Genomic DNA, 18,741 nt, shown 5'->3' with positions numbered 1-18,741 from the left:
TATGGGCCATGTAAAAAAACAAAACAGAGACCCAGGCAAGGTGACAGAATTACTTAGGGTAGACACTGGGTGTTAAGGTACATAGTGTCATTCCTTCTAGAAACTCCATAAGGTAGAGAAGATGTTGCTTTAGAGGTCATTTAGCTCAGCATTTCCAGACCTGAAAGGTATTTCAAAGGGTTCACACCTTTAAAGCAGCAATAGTATCCATTTTTGTTTCCATTAAACAAAAAACTCAGTACATTGCATGGTTTTGTAGAAACTGTTTCCCTTTTAAATAGAACAGGTTGAGAGCCTCCAGGTATGTGTTGAGGAAGCTGGCGTGGTGGTAAGTGGAAATTGGATGAGTTTGCTCATGACTTACAACTTACTTTACAACACAGAACACTATTCAGTGCATCCATTAGCATCACACTTTTTTTAATTGTTTTTATTCTTAGTCATATTTGTTTATATTTTTCTCAGCTTTGAACTAATGAGGAATTTAATGAGAAATAAAAACATAATTCTGCCAGTTTTCCCCTCGATACTCTTCTCCAGATCCATAAATTTCCATCATCTAAGAAAACTAGGTACATAGAACATCAAGATATCTCTAATATTTCAAAACATAATGTACGGAAGGAAAATAAATCAGTGTTACGTATGCGTCCTGTCTCTAACTAACCCATAATCTGTTATGGAAATAAACACTGATGATTCTTTGAGGTTCATTGCAGATTAGAGAACAGACCAGAATTATTTTGTATTCCTATTATTTTTGTACTTCAGTACAACTGCATAGCCATTGCCTCTGCCTGAATTGCTCTACTCCTCCTCTTTCTGCCTGGTGTTTGTCTTTAGCCTTAATCCACAGCTCAACTCTTACTGCCTGTTGGGGAAGGAATTACGTTCCCCAGTTCCCTCCAGTGGTGTCTGTTGCTCATTCCTCAGTGTTCCCGTAACATTTGCAGGGGAATTACCTCCTTAATAGTCCTATTTCTGAAAGCAGTCATTGAGTCTGTATTCCCCACATGAACTTGAGTTGAGCTCAAGAGCAACTTGATATTTCCAGTACCTAACACAGTGCCTCACACTTACAGGGCACTCAATGACCTTTTCTTAAATGAATGAGAGTAAACAAAATGGAAGCTTAATAGGATTAGAAACTGGAGAGGATATGGGGGAAAGCACTTCAAGACGATGAAAAGTGTACCCAAGAGAGGAAAAAAGACAGAGGTGGACATGCACAAGATTTGTTTAAGGAGCAGTAAATGGACCCACATCACTAACTGAGAGAGTTCAGGAAGAGAAGTTCTAGAAAACACAGAAGGAAGTTTAGGTTTATGGCGGAGAGCACTGAAAGACAACCATTGTCTTAGGCTGCCGTAACAAAAATACCATAGACTGGGTGGCTTAATAACATGTATTTGTTTCTCACCATTCTGGAAGCTGGAAGTCTGGGATCAGGGTGCCAGTGTGGTTGGTTTCTAGTGAGAACTCTCTTCCTTGGCTTGTTGCCTCCTCACTGTGTCCTCACATGGTGGAAAGAGAGAGCTCTAGTATCTCTTTCTCTTCTTAGAAGATTGCTAATCCCTTCATGAGGACCCCACTCTCATGACATCACGTAAAGCTAATTACCTTCCAAAGACCCCATCTCTGATCACCCTCACTGTGGGGATTAGGGCTTAAACATATGAATTTGGAGAGGATACAAGTCAGTCAATACTGGGTGGTTAAAGAATCAGTTCAGCCTCAATGAAGTGGTCCAAAGACCTCGCTCTCATGCGTCCCTGCCATTCCTGAGGTTACATTGTTCATTTAAGAAAGTGAATAAAATCTCAGAAATCAACATTTCCAATTGAAGGGACTTCAAAGCCCAAGGGCAAGAGTGAAATAACCTTTTAATTTCTGAGATGAATGAACAAAGTAATTTTTGTGACTGGTATCTTCTCTTTCTACAGCAGCCATAAATCATACCTTTGGGAGCTGTACCATTTTACTTTTAAATGTACATTTTGAAAAGAACAGTCATTTCTTATTATGCTCCTTATGTACGATTTCATTGCATTCATCACTAGTCGGAATCCTGTTGATTCTATGGCAGGAAAACTATTTGTTATATTCACAGTCCAAGAGCCTACTGATTAGGGCAGGCATTTCTCATTAGCTGCTTGGGATGATAATACAGTCTTCTGCTAAGATTTACTGCTTTCTCCACTTATCCATGGTCCATTTTTTTGTTATGTTCCAGGCCTGGATCCCTTTCATTAATTATAGCACATCCTTTTAAGAATCACCATCTATGCTATGATGTTTTAATCCATTTAAAAACTTTATGTCCGTTTTCAAATGATTCAGGCCAAGATGGAGAATTACGCTGTCTGATTTGCAGAAAGCTGTTTTTGCCTAAAGATTTGCTGTGCATGTCCTATTGATAGATAATACAAATATACAGTGCTAATATAATGGGCAAAACTCCAGAGTATTTCCATAGCTCCCAACAATCAAATCATATACAAAAATATATGACTTGGGGACAGCTGAAATTGTTTCCACACTTTGAGCTTTGTTTCCATTAGACTGGTTCACAATATTAGATTGAATCCCAAGATGCTACTGATAATCATCAGCTGTTTCTTACCCAGTCTCTTTGTTTAAATGTATTCTTTCATTATCCATGTGCTTTTGGAAAAAAATGGGGAACAAATGTTTTTAATTGAATAATCTGTATTCTGTCATGTATTCCCTTCTTCCTTAGGAGGGTATGTGGAACTTATTTTGCTATTTTTATTTATCCTGCCAGTAGAGTATATTGATGACATGAAATATTGATTATCTCTTTTTTTTAAATTCCCTTTTATTCCTAAGTATAGCAGATTTCAGAAGGTACTGCCAATATTTTGCTGTCCAATAAACTTCCATTATTGGGAGGGTCTTCATTCCCTTTGGACTTTGATAAGTGGTTATCATGCCTTTGAAATGTTAGCTCAAAGTGCTCCCGGCCTTGTTTTCATCCATTCATGGGAGAAATGAGTAAGAGACAGTAGAATTAGTCTGCAGTTTGATCCAAAGGAACAATTTCATGAAGAGGAGACACCCACAGAGACGAGGGCTACTAGACTCCTCATTCTTATTCCCACCTGGCACTTTTTTTTTTTTTTCATTTCAGGCCAGGACTTGCCCTTTGATTTTAGGCCAAGTTAACTTGTTGATTCCTAGGGTTGTGTTAAAATGTATGTTAACGATTTAGTATTGGCCAAACCTGAATGGCTTCATATAGACTTGTAAAGGAGAAGGAAGCAAGATACTTGACTGGATCAGGAAAGCCAGTGGGAGAGTGAGTGGGTAGAGTGAAAAATGTACATAAGGAGAACCTGCATTTTTAGGGTTAGGGACTTCATCAAGGCAAACTACCCTAAGCCAAGAGTAGTCACTGGGGAATCAAGAAATCTACTGCCCTCTTAGGGAACAGGTGAGCTTGGACCAAGGGAATCTGGAGAAATGTGAAAGGGAACTTACTGCATAGAACAGTTCCCCCCCCCCCATGACAAAGATTATCTCATCTGAAGTGTCAGTAGTGCCAAGATTGAGAAACCCTGATATAGAGAAAGTGCTATTATTTTGCCTATCAAAGTATAAACTTCTTGAGTTCAGAACCCAGGCCATTGAGTTAATGGTGTTCAATAATTTGCACAGCATCCCGCGAATAGATAGATAGTAAATTCAATGTAATCCAGGTTTCTTTTGAAGAATAACCATCCTCATTCCTCCTCTGAAATTACCCAAAAGTGAAATGTCACTTGTAGAAATTTCTGCTTCCCAGGCAAGAGGAGAAATATGCTTCCCAGTATGTTACCAGAAATGAGAAGATGGAAGAGCATGCTCGGAAGCAAGGGTGCAGGCAAATGAAGGGTGCTGATAGCCAGAAATGTTGAAATTGGTGTAAATAAGGACAGCTTGACAGAGAGTGAATCTCTGTGGACATGTCATGGCCTTTAGGCACCAAGGAACAGGGGTATACATCAAGGGGCAAGGTGGCTTATATTTTATTGGTAATCAACTGGATGAAAGAGTATATTTTAAATGACATGCCTTCAAGCATGTGCTATATCAAGGTGTTGACAGCATCATTTTTCCAAGAGATGAGCTGGTAAATGTAAGTAGTTTCCAAGTGGTAAGTATCTTGATTACCGAGGAGCAGTGGGATACAAAACTTGGCCGGTGGAAATAAATGATTGATAGCTTCCTCTTACACTCCCGCCTTTATTTTCAACTGCATGGCTCATTATTCTGCTGCATTAATTTAAGCTTTTCTATTGTACTGAATTAAGGACTTAAATTTTCTTATCATCCCTATGGGACTCTTGATTGTTTATTTGTAGATGACAATAATTGTTTTTATCGATCCCCAAATGTGGAAGTTAGAAAAAAATGCCATGGCTGATGGCCAGCTGGTACATAGTTAGTGCCGCGTGCGTGAGTGACAAATTGCTAGACAATATTTGGCCTCAGAGGAGACCCTTTTGGAATTTTTTTAGGCATCTAATAGTTATCACTTGGTCTCTTCAAGCTAAAAAGCATAAACAATTTCATGTACATGAGCACAAGTCTTTTTGTTGTTGTGTTTATTGAACCTCAAAAGGTCTACTCATGTATAATTTCTAGTATGCCCACCCAGCAGGAGAGTTTTGGAATGGTTCACCTACAAGAATTCCCAGAGCCAGCAACATCCAGGCCAGTGAATTTCCTTAGGAACCCAGATCACCAGGGCATTTATTCGGAAGAATTCCTGGATTCATCAAATAGTTACCATTATTCCACCTCAACCATCATTAAATGGATATTGGCTCCAAATAATTTCAGAAGAAACCACTTTACTAGCCCCAGCATGTACTGTGGGTAGAAAACCTCACATGATTTCACATCCAAAATATATCAGAGGCACTAGGGAAAGAAAAATGCAACTGTCTAATTAAGTGCTGTTTGTAGGACAGGGCACTTGGGCAGTATGAGCCTCCCCAGGCTGAATCACATGCAACACAGCTTGCCTGAAGAGCTTTTGGGCTAATTATTATGATCTGTCTACCCAGAAACAACATAAATTAGGTTAGGCTCACATGTAATCAAGTATCAGAAATATGTGCGGTTCTTTTGTTTGTTTTGTTTTTATGTGGTGAGATGGAAAGATCCTTGACCAGATGCCAAACTCTGAAATTCCTGACCCTCTTTTCCTCTGGTAAAAAGAAGACAGGTATACATAGGAACCCCTTGGATAACTATATTTATCATTTGAGGATTCCGCTCTGAAAGCTTGCTGTTGAACTCTCAGAAATGACTATCTGTCATGGACCAGAATGAGCCAGGAGAGCTCGTTTTCAGAGTCATGGTCCATACGTTGCACAAACGATCCCCTTTTTGTCTTAGAGCTATAATGTTATCTTGATCCTTGACAACTCCACGAACAGACTGACTCCTAGAAAACACATAAAAAGAAAAATCATTTTATCTAACTTAGACTTATTTTTTTCTCTCACTCAAAGTAAGCTTTACACTAAAACTATGGTTCCATTGTGTCCAATGGTTTTGGATCACCATTTTAGCACCTTCCATGAGCAGACGTGTGAAGGAGGGAAACATAGAGCTCCTCCCTCCAACACTTTAGTGACTATAGCCATTGCAAGGTAAAAAATATATATATAAAAATACTCATTCCAGATATTAGTGGCATGCACATCACACAAGTGGGCTTTAGATGTGATGTGACTGATTCATGTGTTTTTTAATAACACATCTAACATGCTTGGAACGTAGTACTGTCAAATGGTTAAAGGTTAAAGCAGATTGACTATTGAGGGTAACAATCACAAAATCATTTGATTTCAAAATCTGAAGAAACCTTAGATATGACCTAGTTCAACCTCCTTATTTCAAGACAAAGAAACTGAGATGATCCAAAGAGGGTGAGTAAGTTGTCCAAAGCCTCACATTCAGGTAATGGCAGCGCTGGAATGTGAAAGCGGGTGTCCTTACCCTTGATTCTGCACTGCACTCGGTACTGACTTAGAAACACATGGCCTTGTGCTTTGTTGTACTGTATTGTGATTACTTGTTTAACATGTGTGCCTCCCTCACTAGACCATGCTCTTTAAGAAAATGTTCATTACCAGCTTCTAGCATAGTCAGTGGCACAGAATAAGATCCCAATAAATGTTTGTTGACAAAAATAAATAAATGGGTGAATAAGTGAAACCTGGATTTCTAATAATGTACAAACCAATGCTATAATTTTTAGTGATCCCTATGAGTGCTTGGTCAACCTAGTGATGAAGAAGGATAGAGAAAATAGAAAGGTAGAAAAAGTAGTATTGGAAGTCAAGAAGAGGGGGAAATGGGTTACAATTCAGTAAGAATAATAATCAGAATAATTCAGTACACAAACAAGTTTCTCGATTCAGTTTGGGAGCTTTTTGTCAAGACTCTTGCCTTTTCTGATCTCTCCCAATTTTCAAATAAGGAAATGGTGCTTTAAGCAGATGATGCTTTAAGCAGTTCCCATCATTGCTGCTGCTCCTCAGATTCCAGAACGCAGGATTGAATGCAGGTTCAGCTGTGTAATAAGCAAAGTTGCCCTTTAGTGTATTTCACCTTCCCACCTATTTGGCATCCATTCCTAACTTATGCTGCTACTACTATTTCTATTACAGAGGAAAGTGCGTGTAACTCATTGTGATCTTGTTTCTGGAATATTTTCCATGTAGAAGACATGCCAGGAGATACAAAGGAGAGTACTTACATAGTGGCATTTCAAATTCAGTGACCAGCAAACAGATAAAGCATATACGAGGTGCGATTTAAAAGCTACAGTGAATATTTAGATTTAAAAAAAAATTATTACACTAAAAAAACACATTGCCATTAATCCCCCTTAAAATACTCCCCCTCACTTAGAACACACTTATCTCATCATTCTCGCCACTTTCTGAAGCAGTTCTGGAAGTCCTCTTTTGTGAGTGTCTTTAGTTGTGCTGTCGTGGCTGCCTCCTCGATGTCCTGAATCCATTCAAAACATTTACTTTCATGGTCATTTGACTTTGGGGAAGAACCAGAAGTCACATGGTGCTGGATCCGGTGAATAAGGTAGATGAGGACACACCTTAATGTTTTATTTGACAAAAATTGCCGTGTACCAGAAATGATGGGTGACATGTTGCCTTTCTGTTATGATCAAAAGATACGGTGAATGCTGCTGCCAAGTACCATCCAATGGAAAGGCAGGGATCTTCAGTACAGGAAGCAGCACGTCAGCAGCATGTTAGTAACTGTGTGACAAGTTTCGACTTGTTCGGTGCAGTCAGCTGGGTGTGAGCTATGGTTGAGAGAAGGTGTGTTTTAAACTGTGCCATAAATTATCTTCCATCATGATAATGCTCTATGTCACACATCCCTACTGGTATGCGGCAATTTCTGTCAAATAAAAACATTATGGTGTGTCCTCATCCACCTTATTCACCAGATCTGGCCTCATGCGACTCTGGTTTTTCCCCAAAGTCAAAGTGATTCAGGACATTGAGGCAGCCATGACAGTGCAACTAAAGACACTCGTGAAAGAGGACTTCCAGAACTGCTTCAGAAAGTGGCAAGAATGATGGGATAAGTGTGATTGAAACAAGGGGGAGTATTTTGAGAGAGATTAATGGCAATGTCTTTTATTGTAATATTTTGTATTTAAACATTCATTGTACTGTTTCATCATACCTCATATATGGGCTGCATTGTCTCTCCTTGCAAACCATCCAAAGTCAATGAAAATAAAGGTTAAACAATCTGTTTATCAAGCCCCACTGTGAGTTTGGTTTGCTCCTGAAATGCTTGCACCTTGTAAGTAATTTGATATTAAGCAGTGCCTGTTTAAAAAAATAAAAAAAAAGAATTGAAGGATTCAGGGTCTAATTATAGCACATTGATGGCTTGGTACTGGAGACCTGCATCAACAATATTGGACTTCAGTGGGGAACAATTCCTGGCTAGAGTACAGTACCCAGAGAGTGCTTATCAGTCTCTAAGTGGCAGTCCATAGGAGAAGAGCTGGCTGTGCTCCAATGTGCAAAGAAGTCTAGATGGAAGGCATTAAATTTAGTCTTTTTTAGAAGAGGTGTTACATAAATGCCAAACAACCTCGAGTGACCCAAATGCCCCTATGGGGAGAGATTTAAGGAGATAGGCATCTATTCTGGATGGATTAGATTACCTTGGCTAAAGACAAATATGGAAATTGTGTTTTTCATCAAACATTCTCTTGAACCAATTGGAACTTGACAGACCCCTCCAATCAGCACTACATCTAACTACATCTGCCACACTCACACTTCAGTTACTACTTTTCCCATTTCATCATTAAACATACTAGGCACACTTACATATCTGTCATTTTGCCCTTAGCATTTTCTTTTCTTGAAACTTTTCTCTCATATTGTCTCTTGAGAAAGTGGCATCTGTGACATACAACCAGGAAAAGAAGTCCAAACACTTCTGCCCACTGCATCTTAGTATTGAAGTTGCCAAGGAAAACACAACATAGTCAAACAGTAGATGGAACAACACTTTATTCACGTAGAGAAGAAACAGAGCAAGATCCGTTCTAAGAGTGGACATTGGTCTCCCATGGCCTGTGGGTTCTTCTCACCAGCTAACGCAGGGCCATTGGCCTGCATGCAACTCTCTACCACAAAATGAAGGGTTCCTCCCCTCTTTATAGGGGAAAGATGCAGCAGTGAGTTTGGCCAGGTACCATTTGACACAAATGCTTAAACAGAACGAAACAGGGGAAAAAATTCCCACACAAGGTGACATGTCCAGCATATGTTCTGAGAATTCCTTATCATTTAGTAAGGAAGTGTTCCAGGCCCAAAACCCATTCTTATGTGATGAAGAATGGGTCAAAGGACTACACACAAGATTGTCTTTCCCAATATGGTCCACATGGCTCTTTCCCATTCCTTCACCCCTCTTTTTGTCATATCTTTGCTTCCATGATCTAAAATGCCTTCTGTGGCTGACTTTTATAATATAGCCATCTCCAAATCCAATTCCCTGACCCCCATGAAGACAAAATCTTTGATTGTTTTGATAACTGCTATATCCCCAGTATCTATAATAGTGATAGGCATATAGTAGGTGTTCAATAAAAACATGTTGAAAAGGAAAAGTCTTGTCTCGTCGTGCCTGGAAAGCAGTGAAGGAAAACTTTTCAGATCCTTTCGTAGACCAACAAGCCTGAGAGACAGTGATATGTCCAGAATAGCAGATAACACCATTATCACTCAGTTCCTATCAGGGCTCCAAGCATCTTTTAGGAAACCTGTCTTTTGATATACAGCACTAATTTGTGTCATACAGAAAATCAAATACATTATTTTTCACCTGAAGGGACAGGATTATTTGACTTCAGATATTTGCCATATGGCTTCTCTACCATATAAGATAGCTTCTAGGCTGAAGGTAGTAAGAATGAGAGCATGCCTATAAATTATTCAGAGATAACTCAAACTAAGGGTGAATCTTTGACAGATTGTCAAGTTTCTTAATGCTTTTTTTTTCCTGATAACAAGTGCTATGTTTTTGATAAAAAGCTGCTTGTTTCTCACCACACTTTATTGTTGCTCTGTGTATGTCTTCTGTGTTGTTTTGTTTTGTTTGTTGTTTTTGTTCCCCTCACAGAGTCCAGTCTGGCTCTTATCTCAGCACTGGGTGGTTTACCTTCATTCTGGCCATGGATGCCTGTTACGGCATTCACGTCTACGGGATGATAAATGACACCTACTGCAAGTAAGATCACAGGAAATTATTTTTATGCATCTCCATTTCTGATATCTTGTCAAAATATCACAATTCATTTCAGTACCATAAATCTGAGAAACAGACAAAGCAACAATTATTTCCTGGTGTTCTTTGCTGACATGACATTTTATCGTCAGTACATCAAATTATGACTTTTAGGGGTGATAAAAAGAAAAATATTTACCACAGGCTAATGTCAAATGTCAGAAGAAACATTTTCCCCTTAATCAGTGGCATGCCAGGGACTTGTGGCTTAGAAATACAGAACAATTTTAGTGGTTATTTAATTTGCAAAGTGAGTTTGTCATTTCTGCCGCTCTAATGGCTTGATAGATGGCTATCTAGTCAACGGTTATGTTTGATCATGAAGGACAAAATGTCCTATAGCTTCAGAGAAGCTGATAGCTTAACAAGAATTCCTGGAAATAAGTGAGTAATTTGCCAGATCTTTATTTAAAATGGGTATCTTTACCCACATTTATCCCCACTGGTGGGATAGTTTCTAATTAGGTAATAAAACAAACCTTCCATGCTTATCAAGGTAGTGAAATATATTTCCCTACCAACAATTGGCACAATATAATCCAGAGAGTGTTTGAATCATATTGTCAAAATGGTAATTAAGCCACAATCTTCATGATCAAATATTTCTACCCTAACTACCGTGTTTCCCTGAAAATAAGACCTAGCTGGACAATCAGCTCTAATGTGTCTCTTGGAGCAAAAATTAATATAAGACCCAGTCTTATTATATTATATTATGTTTATTATATTATATTATATTATATTATATTATATTATATTATATTATATTATATTATATTATATTATATTATATTATATTATATTAGACCCGGTCTTATAGTAAAATAATAGTAAATAGTCTTATAGTAAAATAAGACCGGGTCTTATATTAATTTTTGCTCCAAAAGACGCATTAGACCTGATTGTCCAGCTAGGTCTTATTTTCGGGGAAACATGGTATAAGCATATTAGAGCACAGACAAAGCACATATAACAAAGTTTCTTCTGCAAGAGCATCAGGGTATCCAAAGTTTGCTTCCATTATGCACCATTTCCTCCTTCAAAGGATGGCTATATGTTTGAATGTATTGGCATCACATATAAATTTTATTTGATTTATTAAAGCACTAAGGACCTGGTTCATCTTCCTAAAAGCTTTTATACAAAATAGTTTTAACTGAGTTCATGAACAAGAATCATGCATAGGTTTGCAAGTAAATGCATTTACTGGGCACATAATGGATTCTTGTAAATGAATGCTTCGTTCTTCATCTCAATCTTTCTCTCCTTTCCTTTTTTTCTTTTCTAGGACAGAAGGGTATAGAAAAGTCCCCTACCATTACTATGAACAAGGAAGAGATGAGTGTGATGAATATTTTCTTCATGAACATGCCCCATATGGAGGGCATAGGTTTATCACAGAAAAGAAAGTGTTTGCTAAATGGGCCAAGAAACACAGGATAATATTTACACACCCAAACTGGACAGTGTCTTGATATTGGTTTTTCTGATCTTGCCACACCACTTGACATGATCATGGTACTGCAACTACGATGCTAATGATGCTATGATGATAATGGTGGTGGTGATAAGGACGACAACAATGACGATCAAGTTTCTGTACATCCTCAGATATGAATGGTGACTCTGCCAGTAATTTGTACTTGGGATTCCATGGAGGGTGGTTGTGCTCATTATGTTCTTCCTGAAGGTTCAACATTACATATCGCACTTTATAATTTAACTGGAATTGAAGTGAAGGCCAGTCACATGACAGCAATGACCTAAGAAATGAGAAGATTATTCTTCAAGAGAGCTGCCCAGCATTCTTGAATCGTGAGTAACTTCCAAAAGCCATGGGATTTGGCCTAATGAGGCAAGATTCTAAGTCAATATTCTATGGTCTCTTGAAACTGAGCAGCTCTGCCATCTTGAAGAATATTTGATTACCTAAGAAACACTATCGGGTTACAACGTATCTTACCACAGTTACTAGTTAGCCTAAAGGCAAGGAAGGAATCTCTTCCTACAGTACTTCCTACAGCTAAAGATTCAAGCCATTTCCTAATTAATAATTTAAATATCATGGACATCCTACCTACAGGATAACTTGATTATCTCAAACTCTTAATTTAAAATGGGCCAAGTAGCAAATCTTGATGAATTTCCATTCTTACCACTCCATTCTCACTAAATAATATAACTAAACATGTTATTAGAATGACCTTTTAATGGTTTGTTATTTTTGTTTGAGTCCTAACTATCTAAGAAGATCATTTAACATGTACTATTTCAACACTGTAATAACATATACTGTGAAAAAAATTCCTTAAACATAACCAAAAGGGTTTACCAACTTTGCTTCAACATCTAACACACAAAATTATATGCTTTTTAAACTCATGAAACAGGGAAAGCAAAGCATATTTTTACGTCAATTTGTATCCTACCATACTTCATAATATATATTTGTATATTAAAATTTCTATTTTATAGGCCCAAGATATGTCTCTCCACACATTACAGTATCATTGCCAAGTGCCAACTGTTAGACATGGAGAGGAAATGATTCCTTATATTAAATCTGACCAGAACTTTTGCCTTCGTGGGGTTTATGTTTCCCACTGTGTATCAGTTGTTATACCATAATAACAACAATAATGACCTTAATGTCCAAAGTGCTCAGTCATTTAGAGTCCTTTCACATATGCTGTCCCGTGAGATGCCCATGACCACCCCAACTGTCTATTGCCTACATATTCTGACATCTCCTTAGCAGATAATCTATAATTTGTCAATTGCTCTGACATATTGTTCTCCCTTGCTAATATTTTTATAGAATAGCATTTATATAGACTAGTAACCAATTGATTTCAAAGCCAAATACAATATATTATATCAGAATTATGCAAAAAGTATCACAAGAATGGTCTTGGCCATAGACTAAGAATATAGGTAATTTCTTTTTTGGATGGCTGTTTGGGTGAGGAAAAGATAGAAAGCATGGACAATTGGAGGGAATGAGAGCAGAGAAATATAGTTTTTTGTCCCAGTCTTGAGATGATTCTGTTCTTCATATATTTATTGCTCATTAAATATCAGAGGGTTGATTTGCTGAGAGACCAAAAACATCCTTGCAAATGATTCAAAAGACAAAACCAGGCTTAATTTACAGAATGTTTTGGAGGCCAGAACTAATGATGCATTTCACCTCAGGAGCACGTTGCAGGTCTTTACCAATGCTAAGTCCCATGATTAGTTATAATTAAAATGTGCCATCTTGGGCAAAAGCCTCTTTCTTGCTCTCTTCTGCCATTTTGATACTCCAGTACTCAGATCCTTAAAAATGACCAAGTGCCACTTCCATTGTTGAAACTGTTATTGTTGTTATTCTTTTGTTGTTTCCTTATGTGATTTTTAGTTCTGTGTGTGTTAGTTATTTCAAGCTAATGATGGATAGAAATGCCCACTCCAAGAAAAAGAAACAGGTACAAATGTTAAAATTGTAATACAGACTGCCCCACCCCCACCCCCATTGTGATATGAAAGTTCCATTTTTAAATAAAAAGGAGTCATTGATTATCAGAATGCTTCAGGGAATGACATAATTTATTTAGTTTTCTGGTAAATGGAGAGCCAACTCCATTTGTTTTAACCTTACTAATGAGAAACGTTTGAAAACTTCCTTGCTCTCCTGCCTCACTGTGCTTTCTGTGGTGAAGGGGAGTTTTTCAGTGTCCTGTATCCCTCACCTATGGTAATGGGGGTGTGTAGAGTAGGCCGTGTTTCTTCTGGAAGGGCGAGCCAGGCTTCCTTTCCCTTCCCTCTCGTCCCTTGCCTTTTTTCCTTAACTGAACCCCAACTTTATACACTTCATTGTTGTTGTCTCTTCTTTTCCCCTAATAGTTGGAAACAAAAAGCACATTATTCCCAATTTGGAGACCTAATTGGATGATTTACAGTATAATCAACATTTTGATAGAATCACATGACTTATTTTTCTCCACAGTCTTAATGTTCTCTGCTTCCACTTCCTGCTCTTCTTTAACCTCTGCTTCCAAATTCTAGTGGAATACAAAGTCTAGTTTCTCCCATGTTGAAGAGAAATCCAACATTTACTGATAGAGAAAAGAATGGGTAAAGGAGAAATTCAAGAGAGTACTTTGTCATGCAAATTTCTAGTCAATTCCACAGATTCTTGTCAACTAAAAGAGAATTCATCCAGCATCAAAACACTGGAAAGTCTAACTGAACTCACTTATCACTGATGTGTTTGTATCCCAGAAGTTAATTAACGTCTGTAAAAAAATAAAAATGATTTCAATACCACCCAAGTCTCTAGGCAAATGGACTATGGAAAATGGCCACAATTTGCTGAGATGAGCATAAAAACATGCAAGCTAAAAATAATACATATTATTTTTAATTCCGCAGAATCCGAGAAAAAAGCAAGGGAATTTAAAAAGGGTTTTAAAATGAACGCTTGAATTCTTTCTAAGTTAGCCTAGTGATAAGTAGTAATGATTTATATTGTTACGATGGTAATATGAATAAGAAACCTTTTAGAATCATATGTCTTTACATTGTTATCAAACCTATCAAAGAAAAACCAACATGGAGGAACGTTTGTATATATGTACACAAAGTCCATTTGTGTGTGTGTTTGTATGTTTGTGTATGTGTGTGTGTGTAAAGGCATACATGCAATCCTATATTTTTCACTGGTGTGTATGAGTCACAAAACACCTACTTCAGACTTCATCTGAAATTTGTTGGGTTACATTTTGAATTCTGGTGTAAAAAAGAAAAAAGAAAGCAAAAATCCATGTTTAATCAATTCATTGGTAAGAATTCATAAAATTATATTCAATGGCTGGCCAGAAGAATAAAGCTAGAGAAGCTGCTAAATCTAGAACTGAGAACACAATTGGATGCCACAGTTGTCACAAATCCGACCTGTAAGTATAGCAGTCTGTACCAGAGGCTCTGCCGATTGCAGCTCAGCTGAAGGCACATTGAAAAACATTGAATCAAGCTTCATTCACACTGACATGAATGAAAATTGGTCCCCCATTCAAGTAAGCCTGTTTTTAGTGTAAGCAAACTCAGATTTTTGCATGATTTCTATTTTATCGCCAGAGAACTGTGACCATTGTGAAAAAAATAAAATATTATAAGTAGATTGCTATTTGAGGATTTGCAATGAATCAGCTAATAGAGGAGCAAAAGTCTGAATTGGGGGACTTTGCTGACCTTTCCAGAAGTAAAAAGCCATCAGAAGAGAATCACTCATTATTTCCTTAGAAAAAAGACAACTCTAGAGTACTTCACTTGGTGGTGTGAATTGGATGTTAATCATAAGCTCAGTTTAACTCTAATAAGCAAGAAATATAACCAGATAGCTTTCTTTCTTTCTTTTTTTTTTTTTAACAACATACCTATCCGTGGCTTAATGTGGCATGTCAAATGCAAAGATGAAACTATGTTGCCAGTGTCAGTTGTTGACATGTCTTAGCACAATAAATGATTTACTGTCCTAGAGTTGTAAGGGGAAAAATGACTTTCCCTTTAACTGTGTTTTTCATTTATTTTTATTTTTATTTCTTTAAGATTTTTAATAAAATATAGCTAACATCCAATATTATATTAGTTTCATGTATACAGTATAGTTATTCAACATTTATATACTTAGAGAAGTGACTGCCATGGTGAGTCCAGCAACCATCTGACACTGTGATAGCGTGCTACCACAATATTATTGACTATATTCCCTATGCTGTATGTTACAACACGTGTCTTATTTGTTGGACACCTGGAAATTTGGACCTCTTATTCCCCTTCACCTTTCCTCCCCCTTTTTTTTTAGTTTTTCAATTAAGGTTGACATTCAGTATTATTTTATATTAATTTCAGGAGTACAGCATAGTAGTTAGACTTTTATATAATTTAAGAAGTGATTCCCCTGGCTAGTCTAGTACCCACCTGGCACTAAACATAGTTATTACCATATTATTGACTGTATTCCCTATGCTTTACATCCCCATGATGACTTTGTAACTACTAATTTGTACTTTGTAATCCCTTCATCTTTTTCACCCAGTCCCCCAATTCCCTCCCATCTATCGCCCCAACAAATCTAGTACCCATCTGACACCATGCATAGTTATTACAATATTATTGACTATGTTCCTTATGCTATACCCTACATTTCCATAACTACTTTGTAATAACCAGTTTGTACTTCTTAGTTCCTTCCCCCTTTATTACCCACACCCCCAACCCCCATCCCATCTGGCAACCATCAAAATGTTTTCTCTATGAGTTTGTTGCTGTTTTGTTTATTAATTTTGTTCTTTAGATTCCACACATAAGTAAAATCACACTGCATCTGTCTCTGTCTGACATACTCCACTCAGTACAATACCCTCCAAGTCCATCAATGCTGCCGGATATGGCGAGAACCCATTCGCTTCCCTGGCCGAGCAATATTCCATTGTATACATGTACCACCTCCTCTTTATTCATTCTTCTATCTACAGACACCCAGCTGCCTCCATATCTTGGCCATTGTAAACAATGCTGCAATGAACGTATATATCCACAGGTACCCTTGAAGTAGCATTTTGGGTTTCTTTGGATAAAAACCCTGAAGTGGGATTTCTGGGTACTTCATTGTCTCTTCTTATAACCTTTGTTTTAAAGTCTATGTTGTGTGGTATAAGTATTGCTACCCCAGCTTTTTTTTTTTTCTTCAGTTTCCATTTTTATGAAATAACTATTTCCATCCCTTTACTTTTGGATTATATGTGTCTTTCAATCTGAAGTGATTTGAGTCTCTTGCAGGCAGCATTTGTAAGGGTTTTCTTTTCTTATCTATTCAGCCCTCCTATGTCTTTTGATTGGAGCATTTAATCCATTTACATTGAAAGTAATTGTTGATAGATATGTAGCTATTGCCATTTTATTATTCATAACTTTGCTTTTTTTTTTTTCCCCCTGTAGTGTTTCCCTCTAGTGTTCCCTGTAATAATGGTTTCGTGGTGATGAACTCCTTTAGCTTTTTCTTGTCCAGGAAGCTCTTTATCTGTCCTTCAATTTTAAATGATAGCCTTGCTGGGTAGAGTAGTCTTTGTTGTAGGTCCTTGCTTTTCATCACATTGAATATTTTGTGCCAATCCCTTCTAACCTGCAAAGTTTCTGTTGAGAAATCAGCTGACAGTCCTACAGGAGCTCCCTTGGAGTTATTAGTTGTCTTTCTCTTGCTGCTTTTGGGATTCTCTTTGTATTTAACCTTTGCCATTCTAATTATAATTTGTCTTGTTTGGGCCTGTTTGGGTTCATCCTGTTTGGGACTCTGCAGTTCCTGGAATTAGATATCTATTTCCTTCACCAGGTTAGGAAAATTTTCAGTTATTATTTCTTCACATAGGTTCTCAATCTCTTGCCTTCTCTCTTCTCCTTCTGGTACTGCTATGGTGCAAATGGTAGGCTTGATGTTGTCCCAGAGGTCTCTTAAACTATCCTCATTTTTTCTTTTGGATTCTTTTTTCTTTTTGCTGTTCCCTTGGGTGTTTTCTGCTACCTAGTCTTCCAAATCGCTTATTTGATCCTCTGCTTCATCTAATCTGCTCATGAGTCCTTCTAGTGTATTCTTCATTTCAGTTATTGAATTCTTCACTTCTGACTTGTTCTTTTTTATGGTTTCTATGTCCTTTTTTATGCTTGCTATCTCTTTGTTGAAGTTCTCATTGAGATCCTTGAGCATCCTTAGAGCCATTGTTGCTTGCCTCTGTCTCTGGTAGGTTGCTTGCCTCCATTACGGTTTTTGTTTTTTTGTTGGTTTTTTTGTTTGTTTTTTGTTATTTTGTTTTTGTTTTTTGTTTTGTTTTTGGGTGTTTTCTCCTTTTCTTCATTTGGGATGCATTTCCTTGTTTCCTCATTTTGGCTGCATTGTTGTGTTTGTTTCTATGTATTAGGTAGATCTGCTATGTCTCCCAGTCTTGGCTGGTTGGCCTTATATAGTAGGTGTCCTGTGCAGCCCAGTGACACTCTCCCTGGTCACCTGTGCTGGGTGCTCCAAGAGTATCCCTTGTGTGGGTTGTGTGTGCCCTCCTGTTATAGTTGAGCCTTGATTGCAATTAGCACCTCAGTGGATTGACCCTCAGGCTGATTGGCTGTGGAGTTTGCCCACATCCATAGCTTATGAGCTGCTATGCAGGGAGCTTACCCCACTGAGTGGGATTCATCCCAGAGGGCTCTGATGCCTATTGAGACTGTATTTTGTGTGTGCCACTTATGGGGCTAATTGGGTGGTGCTCTGCTTTGGTCTGAAGTGAACCTCTAAGTATATTGGATATGGGGCTACTTAGGATGGGTTCTGGTGCAGGCTCAGGTCACTCACTGACTGTGACTGGCCAGAGGCTACATGGTAGGAGCTACAAAGGGATCTGCAGTTGTTCACTGCCTTTGTTAAACCTAGAGGTGAGTGGGAGAGGCCACACTTTAAACCTAGGACATCTGCACATCTGCTCCAAGTACTAGGCCTGAGATAGTTCCCCAAAAAGCCAGGACATCCCAAGGCCTGCTGCCACCTTTCAGCTCCCTTAAAGTTCAGCTGCTGATAGAGCCTCATGTGTCCACAAGTGGGTGAGGCATGGTCTCAGGGATCACTAGGGTGGAAAGAGTTGTGGTCACCAGGTTGATGTAAGTTCTGGTTTGGTGCCAGTATTGAGCTTGGAACTACTCAGCAAAAGTCTCAGAGCACCCTGAGGCCAGTCACTACCTGCCTGGGATCAGCCAGATTCCAACAGTTATCCAAGAAAGAGTGCAATGCAAATGGGTCTGCCTGTTCTTGGAGTAAGTGCCTCTGGTGCTGGGGGGAGTTGGGTAGGAGGGAGT

General features: G+C 38.1%; 1 protein-coding gene across 1 annotated transcript in view; it reads left to right on the top strand.

The window, feature by feature from the left end:
* ST6GALNAC3 (ST6 N-acetylgalactosaminide alpha-2,6-sialyltransferase 3) overlaps positions 1 to 14,843 on the top strand; it is a 510,975-nt gene extending 496,132 nt beyond the window's left edge. Inside the window, exons 4-5 of the mRNA XM_081056358.1 lie at positions 9,700 to 9,807; positions 11,153 to 14,843. Of these exons, the coding sequence (XP_080912484.1) occupies positions 9,700 to 9,807; positions 11,153 to 11,339 (295 nt within the window). The 3' untranslated portion in view covers positions 11,340 to 14,843. The remainder of the gene's footprint in view (positions 1 to 9,699; positions 9,808 to 11,152) is intronic.
* The last annotated feature ends 3,898 nt before the right edge of the window (positions 14,844 to 18,741 follow it).

The sequence above is a fragment of the Rhinolophus hipposideros genome (assembly GCF_964194185.1).
Source record: "Rhinolophus hipposideros genome assembly, chromosome: 8".
Classification (NCBI taxonomy): domain Eukaryota; kingdom Metazoa; phylum Chordata; class Mammalia; order Chiroptera; family Rhinolophidae; genus Rhinolophus; species Rhinolophus hipposideros.
The sequence above is the reverse complement of the archived record's forward strand: the minus strand, read 5'-3'. Positions and strand labels throughout refer to the sequence as shown.